Genomic DNA, 12,476 nt, shown 5'->3' with positions numbered 1-12,476 from the left:
TTATTGTTTTTCTAAGTGAAATGAAATATATAATTATCCCACACAATAAGACTAATTTATATTTAAAGATTTTAAAATTATAAATATAAATTAGTCATATCTCCAAACATTAATCATGATTCTTACTAATATTATATATTTCATTAGTCTTACAGGTTATCCAAGAATCATGATTAATCTTTGGAGATAAGACTAAATTATATTTAGAGATATTACCATTTTAAGGGTAATCTTACTCATTTGACGAAATGAATCCAAGAGCTCATTATTTACAAGCGCCATATAAACCAAAACTTTAAACCAACAAATAAAACCTCACCAATTTGTATTAAACCCGTTCATAATGTATTTTAGATACAAACCGATGATAATATTCGTTTACACACACAAAATTTTATATTTCTTGTAAATTGTGTAACTCACCATTTTTGAAGATAAGACAGAAAATGTGGCGACACGTCCGTGTGTTCAAAATTACCATACACACACATGATTACATCACACTTACTAGTTGTAATAAAAGATAAAAAAACAGAAAAATGTGTCACCACGTCATTGTTTTAAACAAAAAAAACTCGGTTTCCTTATATAGACATTAATACATCATCCAAAATAATAATGATCTCTTTAGTATTACCATTGACGTACTAAATGCAAGAGATAAACATAAACTTCTCATTAACTACATTGTAAACAAGATAAAACAGAAAATGTGGCGACACGTTTTTGCCTTTTTTTCCTAAATCTGTTTTTCAAAAAAGTTATTTGAGATATTAATTATAAAAAAAAAAAAAAGAGGAAAGGTATATCGGACGGTTATGGAGGCACCGCCGTATCATCAACATAAATCCAACCACGTGGACGGTAGTCAGCTATCAAAATCTCGAGCTCATATTCACGAAAAAGGCAGCGTTATATTGAATATCTCGTGATATCTCTGCTGACGTGTATGATCTTCCCCACAACAAAGACTTTGAGAGAAAGAGTTAACGTAATGTTCTGTTCTGTAACAGAGGACTTTGGTTACCTATATAAAGCTCTTTACTTGCTGTTTCAATTTTCTCATCTAAGTTTATTGAAAATCAAATTCATTCTTCTTCTTTTTTTCTTTCTCTCTTTGTATTTGCAATGGTGATGATGAATAAGATGTTGTCGCATCGTTTGTTCAATATGTCAAAAATGGGGTCGCAGGGTTTAATGAACTGTCGTATCTCGTCTTCTTCGTTATCCGTGAGAACTAGGGTTCCTAATGATCTAGGAGAAGCCACGATTGATCCAGAGCCTGGTGATTTGAAGATTTCTCGGAGGTTTTTGCACAAAGACTCCATGAGTCGGGTGGATAGTGGTACTATGAAGATGTCGATTGGGGAGGGTTTGATTGAGAAACTTCGAGAAATGGATGTGAACAAGGACCGGATTCGATTAGACGGGCTTTCTCATCATCGGATGGTGGAGAAGGAGAAGGAGGAGACGGAGTCGTTGGGGCTTACGGTGCAAGACGTTAAGAAGTTGCTAAGAGCATCAGAGATCGAAGTTGTCAAAACGAAGCTTTTGGAGACCGGGAAAATATGGATTCGTTACTCTGATTTCGTACGTGTTTGTAGTGATTCTTCGTTGGATCCTTCTCAAGGACCTTGGATCGCTAAGATGCTTGACGATTCTGGAAGTGTCATCGTTTTGGGAGATTCTGTTTGTTTAAGACCTGATCAGGTATAACATCTTTCTTCCTCCTCTTTGTTTTATGTTTCTCTTCCATTTGCATCATACGACCTTCGTGTTTGTTGTGCGTGTGTTAGACAAAAGAACAGTTAGATTCCTTCAAAGTTTTTTGTACGTTTCTTTGTTGGTTTGATTTGATTTGGAAGCTATGGAAACTGATAAGTTTTTTTTTTTTGTTTTTGTTACGGTTGTATTCTTTTCTTGTGCATCGAATTCTCAACAGGAGATTCAGAAACCTCTGTGTCACCTAGAGGCACGTAGGAGGGTCCCCAGTTTTGAGGTGGTGACAAAGAGGAACACTTTCAATGGAGACCACTACTTTTTTTCCAATCATATTTTTCTTCTCTAGTAACAAAAGAAAATTGCATAACTGGTCATTTTGGGTGACTCTGTTTCTATGGTTTCTATGATCATCGGTGCCTTTTCTTATGAGGGTGGATTAATTCAAAAATTAGTCATTAGTATCATTGATCCTAAGCTGTTTTGTGTGTTTTGAATGTTATATCATGTCATTAAATCTTAAAAGAAGAGGTGAAGTTCTTGTTTTGCTCAACAGTTTTCTGATTTTTGTCTTTGTCCTGTGTGTGATCAGGTAACCAAGTCCATCGAGGGCCTGCTTCCTTTACCACAGATCCGTAACCCAAATGACCCAAGAAGAAAAGAACTAAAAGAGCTTGAAGCCATGAAGACGGTCATCGACGAGAAAGCACATTCTTTGGTGAGAAGAGAGCTTTGGGCTGGTCTAGGTTACTTGATCATCCAGACCGCAGGGTTCATGAGGCTAACGTTCTGGGATCTCACATGGGATGTTATGGAGCCAATCTGTTTCTATGTCACATCGTTATATTTCATGGCGGGTTACACTTTTTTCCTCAAGACATCGAGGGAGCCTTCCTTTGAAGGGTTTTACCAAAGCAGGTTTGAGGCTAGACAGAGGAAACTGATGAAAACTCAGGATTTTGATGTTGGGAGGTACGATGAGCTAAAGAAGCTGTTTAATCCCAAACCTTCTGCTGCTGTTTCCAAGATTCTTGGAACTCTACACAATTGATTTTTTTGGTGTTTCATTCTCCTACCTAACCTGAGGAAGATAAAACTGACCCCAAAATTGTGTACAACAATAATTTTGATAATTACATAATCTTTCTAGGTAAATAAACCAAAAAAAAAAGGTTCTAATAGTGCGGCTTATGTAATTTCGAAGAGTAGATAAAAAGAATCATTTGTAATGTACTGCTGTAATAAACCTCTATCATATATCAAACCCCCTTATGTATAAATTATGTATTCGTTCGTTGTGTTCTTATAAAAACCAAGTATATATCCGTTTTCCATATAGCTTCTAAATGATAGTATAAGTTTCTAAATAGAACATGTATAACATATGCTTAATAATGATTTCGTCGGACTTATTATATTGATTGGGAGAGCATGTTATGCGTGGGAGTAGTTGTTGTATGTTCACCGTCCAAGTCTCCTTTTGATTAATTCACGAGGAAATGAATTACGACCGTGTAAACTAAAAAATCTGAGTTTGGTAGGCCACACGAGTCTTATGGAAAATGAGACAAAAGAAAAAGAGTCACTTTGTTGGAAATAATATCATGTGGACAAAAGCTAATTACTCATAGTGAAAGAGATGGAGTATATTACAGTTCCTTCCATAAATACTGATTAGGATAATCCTTTCTCTGGTGCGTAAACGCAATAAATGTTTTGTTTACTCATAAGAATAAAAAGAAGTACTATAACGCGTACGTAATGCCAAAACAACAATTAGGACAAAAGAAATTTACTAAATTTATTCGATACGTATCAAATTATTATCTTGATCTATATCTTAGCTGGTCATCAAATCGTGTGAAATAATTAATAACTCGTTACTGTGTCTTACCGATGATTCATCTTCGTAACAATCGCCCGGTCGCATATTCCGATGTTTACATTTTGTTTTAACATTTTCTCATCTTAGTAATGCTCTCTTTCTCATCTACCCCTCCTTGAGTAAACTAATTAAACTCTTAACCACGAAGACATAAACATACACAGTGTCTGTCCAGAGAGTTTCTTCTTTGGTTTTCCCACCTGCTTTTTTCCTAGATTAGGATTTGTTTTATTGCGAGTATGGTAATGTATCTAATCTAACGATCAACGTGACGCATACCAACTTTCCTATTCAAATATAGTTTGCTATTTCGACTATACAGTCAAATTCAATTAAGAGTACCGTAATTTTCATTAACGTTTAACAAAATCAATTCACATCGAAAATTTAATATGACAATTAATATTGGTCCACATTATTTTGCTTTCATGACAAGACCGGCCATTTAGTTACACCAATTATTGGAAAAAAACAAAGCTTAAATATGTAAAAAGATGCACGCACAGTCGCACACATATACTAAGAGACACAGTCGAGAGAAGAAGAAGAGTCACCGTGATCACCACCATCACCGACACCGTCCGATCAAAATCAAACCATGTCAACGGCTCTGATCAACTCTCTCACATACTACCTCTCCGAGCATCCATACATCGTCGGGTTCCGTTGGAGCAACAGCCAATCATGGGGCTCCACGTGGTCTTTCCTCTTCACCTCAATATCTCTCTACATCGCCGTCTCTTCCACCCTCCACATCATCCTCTCCGCCTTACTCCGCCGTAACCGCTCCGTTCCTTTAGGACACATCCCCGAACTCCACAGCCTTCTCATGTCAATTCTCTCCGCCACTATTTTCGCCGGAATCCTCCTCTCCGCCGCCGCAGAGATCCGTGACACACGGTGGTTCTGGAGACGGAGCAAAACCGCCACTCCTCTACAGTGGCTTCTCTGTTTCCCTCTCGGGACTCGTCCCTCCGGTCGTGTCTTCTTTTGGTCGTACGCATTTTACCTCACACGTTTCCTCCACATGTTCCGTACGATCTTCTCCGTTTTGCGTCGCCGGAGACTCGCCGTGTCTCAGCTCTTCTGCAACTCCGCCATGGCCTTCACGTCGTTCCTCTGGCTCGAATTCTCGCAGTCGTACCAGATTCTAGCGATTCTATCGACGACGCTGGTTTACTCTGTGGTTTACGGGTACAGATTCTGGACCGGGTTTGGTTTACCCGGTTTGGCTTTCCCTTCGTTTGTGGTGAATTGTCAGTTGCTTCTCGTGGGCTGCAATCTCGTGTCTCACGCTGGGGTTCTTACGATGCACCTCTTTAAAGGTGGATGCAATGGGATTGGCGCGTGGGGTTTAAACTCGGTTCTCAATGGTGCGATTTTGTTGCTTTTTCTTAATTTTTATATGAGAATACATTCGCCGATGCGACGCCGTATCAACAACACTTCGCCGGAGCTTGAATTACCAGCCAACGTAACTGAAAAGAATCTTGTCATGGGTTGATCCTTTATACTACTCAACAAACCAAAGCCAATCCAATTTTTTCTTTTTTTTTTTTTTACTTAGAAAATTGGAATCTTCTAATTATCTCGATTTCCTTAATTTAGTTTTATTTAGTTTTAATTGTTTACTACTCTAGTTTGGTGTACACCTAGTAGTGTTAATTGCTTATTAGCCACCTTTTTCAACTAGTGACGCAAGAGCTTAGACCTTGTTTATCGGGGAGATCATAATAGAGTTCTTAGGTTTTTGGGTAAAAAAAATTAATCAGAATTGAAAAAAAATGTAAGATCTCCCCTTATATAAGAGACGGAATCGTGGTCTAAGGGGCAATACGTGTCGCCATTATATTGGTCTAAATAATAATACAAAAGAGAAAAAAAAACATTTCGTCGATTTATTTCTTTTTTCCTCTCTTTCTCTCGGTTGCGATTAATCGACGATTACGATTGATCAATATGGAATCTGAAGCTTGAAGGCTTTGAATCGAATGACCTGGAATCAGAGGAAGGGTATGGATTCGAAGAGACTGGAGAGAAAGAGATAAGTAGCAACGGTGATTTGGAAGCCAATCTCCGAAGAAAGAATCGACTAACAGTTGGAGATTGATGCGGGTTGAATATGGAGTCGATTTAATCGGTAGAGAGATTGAATCAATTGGAATCAGAAAGGTATGTTTCTTAGTACAATTGTTTGAATCGGAAATTGTTTTATGATTAGGGTTTTTTTTATTTTGGATCCAAATTGAGGGTTATATGATGTTTGTTGGAAAATTAGGGTTTTTGTTGTGCATGTGTTCCAAATTGATCATTTTATTTGATATTGTTTCACCTTCAGTTTCATTTATCATATAGTAAAGCAATACCTCTGAGTTGATTTTCTGATGATTCTCATTGTATAGTGTGGATTCAGTCTTTTTCTAGATACTAATGTTCAGGTGGTCTCTTTGCAGGCTCCATCTGTGGTCTTCATTGATGAATTAGATGCTGTTGGAAGGGAGCGTGGGTTAATAAAGGGTTATGGAGGACAAGAAAGGGATGCCACTCTTAATCAGGTTCCAAACATTTTAGATTGTGTAATAGTCTTCTTCGGTTTTTAAGGGATGAAAAATTTATTCGTTTTGTTGTGTGTTACAGCTCCTTGTTTCTTTAGATGGTTTTGAAGGAAGAGGAGAGGTCATTACCATCGCTTCCACAAACAGACCAGACATTCTAGATCCTGCGCTTGTGAGGCCTGGAAGGTTTGACCGCAAAATTTTTATCCCTAAACCTGGTCTTATTGGACGGATGGAGATTCTGCAGGTAATGACTTGGTCTTGGTGTATGTGTTTTTGTATTCTTAAACTTGTAAATTTGCAAAGTTCTTCCGCAATGTAGAGTTTGTCCTTCGGTTCAAAGCTATATCTTTGTTTTGGTGTTGCTGTTTTAAGTCCATGCTCGTAAGAAGCCAATGGCTGAAGATTTGGACTATATGGCAGTTGCTAGCATGACAGATGGCATGGTTGGAGCAGAGCTTGCCAATATCGTTGAGATAGCAGCAATTAATATGATGCGTGATGGAAGAACAGAGGTGTGATCAATATTTTTAGTTCGAATTGTATCTGCTTTTACTTTTGGATGGGTTTGGTTTGGGATGTTAGGATAGTGTACCAATGGTAATATGGTGTGAGTGAATTTGATTAAGCTCTTGGACGTTGTGCTAGAGAAGCAGTTTAGGCTAATAATAAGTTGAATTTATTTTTGATACCAGCGAGTAATCGTATATTCTCTGTAACTCTAATGCAGTTAACAACAGATGATTTGCTTCAAGCTGCACAAATATGTATTAATGTTTTATTATGTTTTATAGGTTTGAAAATTAATAAAAATAGAATATTTTTTTAATTTTATAAAATCTTAAATGTTTACACATTTATACCACTTCTATTCTATTTAAAATTTTAAAATTTTTAAAAACAATATTTTCAAAAATAAGAGACCCAAAATAAGAACCTACCAATAAAAAGAAAATTTTATCTAAGAGATCATAGATTTTTATATTCCAAACAGTACACAATTAATTCATAAAAAAATTAAGAACTCCCCTTATATGAACCTCCCAATAACAACTCTTTGAATTTGCTGCAAGGACAGGGGCAAGGGAGTCGAAGAAAGCAAATAGGTTCTCTATCGCATTGCTCTTAGATAATTAAGCCCAAGATACGTCATGAGAAGAAGGTTTACTTGATACCCAAATATGGCCCAGATCTGTTACATAATAAGGCCCAAATCTGTTAATTAGATACCCAAAATATGCCGACAAAGTGAAAGAAGCACAAGTACAGAGTAAAAAGTACTTGTACTTGTTTTGTTTCTTTTCCTTTTTAAATATTTTGTTGAAAACCATAAATTTTATGAAGTAGATTGTGTCCGAATCCGCCGCCTCTCTTCACCAAATCCCAGTAAAGATTGATCAATTCATAACCAATCAGTCCGATATGTAATTTTTTGGTGTACAGAGTTGTGAATTGGGAATGCGAGAGCTGTCGTCGACGATGTCGTCCGATTACCCCGACCCTGAAGAAGTGCAACCGGACAATAGAAGAAGGAAGAAGATGAAAGAGGCGACTCCCTCGTGGTACGGGTTACCGGATGAGGTGGCTGTGAGTTGCATGGCTCGCGTCTCGAGATTGGACCAAGCAGCTTTATCTCTCGTCTCCAAGAGACACCGCACTCTCGTAGCTTCCCCTGAGCTCTGCCGCACTCGATCACTCATTGGTTGCACCGAGGCGTCTTTCTACGTCTGCTTGCGCATCTTACCTGACCCAACCCCACGCTGGTTCGTCCTCGCCTGTAACCGTCGGCTGAGTCCGATCTCCTCGCACCCCTGTTTGGCTCCTGAGTCATCCTCTTTCGTGGTGGTGGATTGGGGAATCTATGTAATCGGTGGAATCATAAACAGAGATCCAACTCCCGAAGTCTTGTTCCTCGACTGTTTCTCTAAGACATGGCGCCGCGTCCCGTCCATGAAGATGGCTCGTGTTTCCCCATCGGTAAGCCTAGTAGACGGTAAGGTTTACGTTTTTGGAGGGTGTCGAGGAGAGGAAGCTGATGATTCTTCAAACTGGGCGGAGGTATTCGATACAAAGACCCAAACTTGGAGTAGTTACTTCACTACTCCCAAGTTGGCGCATAGTATCAACCAAATTGTGGTGATAGAGGAGGAGAAGAAGGTTTACGCTGTTGACGACGATGACCAAAGCTTTAACTTTTTGCCAAGTGAAGGCACATTTTGGAGAAGCGGGAAGAGAGATTCCAAGCTAGGAAACAGAGACGATTGGTGTGTCATAGGGAAATTGTTATACTGTCGTGGTACTCGCGGGAGGATACTGTGGTGTCATCCAGATGAGTTGGATTGGAAGGATGTGAAAGGTTTGGAAGAGCTGCAATTGTATCTCTCTGGTTCCAGATACATCTTGAGGGACATCCGCTGGCGTACCATGGAACGGCCAATAAAGACCAAAGTCAAATATGATATTAGCAAACTTTGTAGTAACTCTGCTGGGAACATTGTCATCTTCTGGAACGCGCATCTTGCAGATTCTGAGACTATGGAGCTTTGGTCTGCCGAGATTTCTTTGGAGAGGCGGGAGGATGACGATATTTGGGGGAAGATTGAGTGGTCCAATGCTATCTTCAATCTTGATCCTCTCTCAAACTCATATAACGTTAAGATCTTATTTTCTGCTTCTGTCCGTGTATAAAACTTCTACCAATCATTTTTGTAACAGTACTTACAGGTAGCTAAGGTAAGCTATCATATAACTAGGCCTGGGCAAAAAACCCGAACCGGAACCGACCCGAAAATATGGATCCGAATCCGAACCCGGAACCGGTAAAATACCCTATTGGGTCCTAATCTCCTAAACCCGAAGAACCGGAACCGAACCGAAAACCGAATAGATACCCGACATACCCGTAATAAAATCATATATAGAGAATATTAGTTATATATATTTTTTATATAACATAGTTATTCAAAGTTACAACTTAAAATTCAAAAATATTATTTTTTCTTAGATCAAAATAATGAAAATACTCAAAATAACCAAAATTATATTGAAATGTTTAGCTATATTTTTAAAAATATTTATTTTTAAAAAAATTTATTTTAATATTTAACATTAAAATTTCTGAATAATCGGGTAAAATTCAGATTTTCGGGTTAAATTTCGGGTAAACGGGTACAAAATACCCGAACCCGAATGATATCGGATTTTTTCGGGTATTTATAAGTTCTGAAATTTTAGACCCGAACCCGGTAAAACCCGAACCGAACCCGAACCGATATTTTCTGTTTACCCTATTGGGTCCTAAACTCCTCTACCCGAGAAACCCGAACCCGATCGTTTCCTACCCGAACCCGACCCGAATACCTAAATGCCCATGGCTACATATAACCATACAAAACTATCTCTGTTTTGGATGGCAGTTCAAATCAAAGATACATTACATGGAAAGTAATGCAACAACAGCTTCATGTTTGGCAAAGTAAAATCTGAAGAGAATTCATATGTAATAATTAGGTTTTATATGCATACATACACTATGAAATCAATAATACTTGAGACAAAAAGAAAATCAAATAGTGATTCACGAAACAAAAGTTTTGCTTGCTTCGACATAGTCTCCATAGCCGTCTTCTTCTTCGGTTTTTATGCTCTGTGACCTGCAATACTTGTAGTAGATATACTGCAATATTATCTGTATTGATTTTTTTTTGGATTAAGGTAGCAAAATATAAACATAATGGGAATGTGATCATTCTTATTTTTCATTTTTGACATTGTGAAAATAGTTAGAAAGGATACAAAAAGATCGAGTACGACGCAGACAATAGCATCAAGCAACCAAGGGAGGTTTGGTTTGATGTTGTCCCATTCAGTTGTTCGGACAAGAATACTACCAACATATGTTGCATTGGCTACAAGCGCGAATACAAACATAAGTGGATTCATACCCTGCCAATTATCAAACCATATTGTTAAATTAGATCACATACTACAATTACAGACTTAATATGTGTTTGTTGGTTGCCTTGTAGTTCAAGTTTTTTACCTCAACGCTTCCTCTTTTGATCTATTTGTAGAGACATGTCCCGGGTAAAAATCAGATTAGTATCCAATATCATAAACAACAAGCAAATAAAAAATATGAATTAAGATTTGCTAAAAAGATGGCTTACGTTGAGCCAAATCTGAGGGATGCGTCCGCCCATGTAAATGGCGGCCATTAGCCATCCCAACCATTGTCCCAACGCGCTATGCTCTACTATTCTTTCCTGCACAGAGACAACAATGTTTTGAAAGTCACTTTTTCGAATTTTCACTCATACAGTATAAAAACAACAAAATGCTATTAGTCACGCACATTTAGAAGCCGTCTGCTTGAAGCATGTGCGTACTTTTCAGCTAAGCTTTTGGCCTGAAGCGGAAGACTAGCCGATGCAGCCAAAAACGTTCCGAAACCTGCCTGAGAACAAGAAGTCCAGAATATGGGTCAATATTTGTTCTTTCAATCAACCCTTACTAAGTGATTTTTTTAGTTCGCCAAGTAAGAAGAACCACAAACCGGTCTAGGAATTGCTCTTGGTTGGGTAATGGTTATGACAGGGCACGTAGACATTGTCTCATCTTCATCCGATGAATAAACATTTTCTATTGCCAAAGCCGAAGGCCCACTCTTAGCCACTCGAAAGTAAGATGATCTTAATGGAGGTGTTCCGCTTCCTGCCAACGATCTTGCCGACCTGAACATATAGTCACAATTGAATTAAACTAATGTATAGGTTCTAGATTTCATCAGCAATTATGTAATAAATTTATTTTTAAAATGGTTACTCTTTTCCTCTGTTTCTTCAAAATCTTGAGAAAACGACAAGAAAAAAACAGAGTGGGCAGGGGAAAAGCAATAGTATATAATAAAAAATCCATGACGCATTATATATGAAACTAATGTCACAAACTTTAACTTACTCGTAGTCAAATTAGAGTAAACTTAAGTATGATTATTTAAAGAATCCGTACGTGTAATAGAACTCTCTCCGAGGAGAATCTTTGTAAGATCCTCTTGGGATGGAAATAGCAGATCCCGTCGCCTTCGGTGGTTTTAATGGTCTCTTCTCTTCATCTTCCTCATCCTTAACAAAATAATTATGATGATTAATTAACACCAAACAATGTAATCAGCTTAAATTTTTTTTTGATTAGCACTATATATAATTACCGTTTGACAGATCTTAGTGCGTCCATGTCTACAAAGTCTGTAGATGTAATCGTAGTAAATAGTCTGGATCACCAATACCACAGTGCTCACGGTGTAAAGCTATAACGAGAAAAGTTAAAAGAAAGTGAAGTTAAGGGGCTAAAATTGTAAATAGAATAAAAGTTAAGGCGGTCGAATCAAAATAAAACAATTCCGAAAAATAGACTTTAATTTCATGGAAAAGACACGTAAGCTTTGTGGCGACATATGTTTATGCGGCGAGAAGACGACGATGTTACCAAGGCTGTGTAGAGCTGAGTCGGCAACTGTTGAATAGAGACGACAAAAATTGAGAAAACAATAATAAAAACAAAATAATTATGTATGATGTATGTATTATACATGTTTGTGTAACTTACAGTAGCTGGTTCAAGAAGACAACCGACGAGATTGAAGATATCACTGCACCGATTGATGAAAATCATACAAATAACGTTAAAAGAGACTTGGTTATACTATCATAACTGATAAAATTTGAAGATGATGATGAGTGCATACGGACCCGGCAACCCAAGCGAGGAGGAAGGAGAGAGAGACACCGTGACTGGACTTTGTACGGAAGTTAGTGATGATCTGAGGAATCTCAGCGACGCCCCAACAGATGAGGCTAGCGATTCCAAGTGCGAACGAAACGTCGTCGTTTATGTTACAGAGACAGTCGTCGAAGTATCTCTCTACCCATCTCACGCATGCCTTCTTCTCCTTTAAGCAGTAACCTTCATACACCAACACCATCTCTCTTAGCTCTTTTACTCTTTCTCTCTCTATATATTTATGTGTTTGTATGTCTATCTCTATCTCGGAGGGTCTAGATAAATTATATAGGATAATGGATGAAGAAAATGACAAAATCATGTATAAGGAGATTGGAGAGATATATATATATATGTCTAATATAAGATACATGTATTCATCATATACTTTGGGACCATTTATTTTACTTGATGAACTGTATCGAGATCTGTGTATTAGCCAAGTCAAGCTTGTAACGTTTTCGAATCTTTAGACTATAATTAGTCTTATATATTAGTATAATTATTTGCGTATTATACTAGTGGATTAAGAAGCA

At 37.8% G+C, this 12,476-nt stretch overlaps 4 protein-coding genes and 1 pseudogene across 11 annotated transcripts; 4 read left to right on the top strand and 1 right to left on the bottom strand.

Moving 5' to 3' along the window:
- The first annotated feature begins 908 nt into the window (after positions 1-908).
- LOC104729495 (calcium uniporter protein 4, mitochondrial) lies at positions 909-2,999 on the top strand. 2 transcript variants are annotated; one of them, XM_010448436.3, is made up of 3 exons: positions 994-1,710; positions 1,943-1,999; positions 2,312-2,999. In XM_010448436.3, exons 1-3 carry the CDS (start codon positions 1,129-1,131, stop codon positions 2,768-2,770), a joined length of 1,098 nt encoding a protein of 365 aa, XP_010446738.1. In that variant the 5' UTR covers positions 994-1,128; the 3' UTR covers positions 2,771-2,999. The 2 variants fall into 2 exon arrangements, with proteins under 2 accessions (XP_010446739.1, XP_010446738.1); XM_010448437.3 differs by lacking the exon at positions 1,943-1,999 and having other exon boundaries at positions 909-1,710.
- A 1,038-nt stretch (positions 3,000-4,037) lies between these two features.
- LOC104729494 (putative inactive ATP-dependent zinc metalloprotease FTSHI 2, chloroplastic) lies at positions 4,038-6,988 on the top strand. 3 transcript variants are annotated; one of them, XR_015573948.1, is made up of 5 exons: positions 4,038-5,776; positions 6,058-6,159; positions 6,242-6,406; positions 6,535-6,674; positions 6,890-6,988. XR_015573948.1 is itself a non-coding variant. In XM_087477691.1 (4 exons), exons 1-4 carry the CDS (start codon positions 5,714-5,716, stop codon positions 6,592-6,594), a joined length of 342 nt encoding a protein of 113 aa, XP_087333817.1. In that variant the 5' UTR covers positions 4,038-5,713; the 3' UTR covers positions 6,595-6,848. The 3 variants fall into 3 exon arrangements, 2 of the variants coding, with proteins under 2 accessions (XP_087333817.1, XP_087333816.1); XM_087477691.1 differs by lacking the exon at positions 6,890-6,988 and having other exon boundaries at positions 6,583-6,848; XM_087477690.1 differs by lacking the exon at positions 6,890-6,988 and having other exon boundaries at positions 6,535-6,848.
- LOC109127892 (fatty acid elongase 3-like pseudogene) lies at positions 4,203-5,293 on the top strand (annotated as a pseudogene). The gene has a single exon (XR_015573947.1). The product of XR_015573947.1 is annotated as a fatty acid elongase 3-like pseudogene (transcript).
- Positions 6,989-7,469: 481 nt separating the features above from the next.
- Positions 7,470-8,905, top strand: LOC104733113 (putative F-box/kelch-repeat protein At3g24610). Its single transcript, XM_010452725.3, has one exon. The coding sequence runs from the start codon at positions 7,618-7,620 to the stop codon at positions 8,845-8,847; it is 1,230 nt and encodes a 409-aa protein (XP_010451027.2). The 5' UTR covers positions 7,470-7,617; the 3' UTR covers positions 8,848-8,905.
- A 737-nt stretch (positions 8,906-9,642) lies between these two features.
- On the bottom strand, positions 9,643-12,261 carry LOC104729493 (vacuolar lysine transporter YPQ1-like). 4 transcript variants are annotated; one of them, XR_015573946.1, is made up of 11 exons: positions 11,910-12,255; positions 11,767-11,809; positions 11,647-11,673; positions 11,369-11,467; positions 11,170-11,282; positions 10,715-10,892; positions 10,514-10,611; positions 10,329-10,424; positions 10,202-10,222; positions 9,955-10,104; positions 9,643-9,847 (listed from the first exon to the last, which is right to left on the bottom strand). XR_015573946.1 is itself a non-coding variant. In XM_010448434.3 (11 exons), exons 1-11 carry the CDS (start codon positions 12,140-12,142, stop codon positions 9,737-9,739), a joined length of 1,173 nt encoding a protein of 390 aa, XP_010446736.1. In that variant the 5' UTR covers positions 12,143-12,261; the 3' UTR covers positions 9,643-9,736. The 4 variants fall into 4 exon arrangements, 3 of the variants coding, with proteins under 3 accessions (XP_010446736.1, XP_019088956.1, XP_087333815.1); XM_010448434.3 differs by having other exon boundaries at positions 10,514-10,615; positions 11,910-12,261; XM_019233411.2 differs by lacking the exon at positions 11,647-11,673 and having other exon boundaries at positions 10,514-10,615; positions 11,910-12,254.
- Between the last annotated feature and the right edge of the window lie 215 nt (positions 12,262-12,476).

Source organism: Camelina sativa, chromosome 12, assembly GCF_030686135.1.
Source record: "Camelina sativa cultivar CO46 ecotype springtype chromosome 12, ASM3068613v1".
Taxonomy (NCBI): domain Eukaryota; kingdom Viridiplantae; phylum Streptophyta; class Magnoliopsida; order Brassicales; family Brassicaceae; genus Camelina; species Camelina sativa.
Note: the sequence above shows the minus strand (reverse complement) of the source record. Positions and strands in the feature narration are given on the sequence as shown.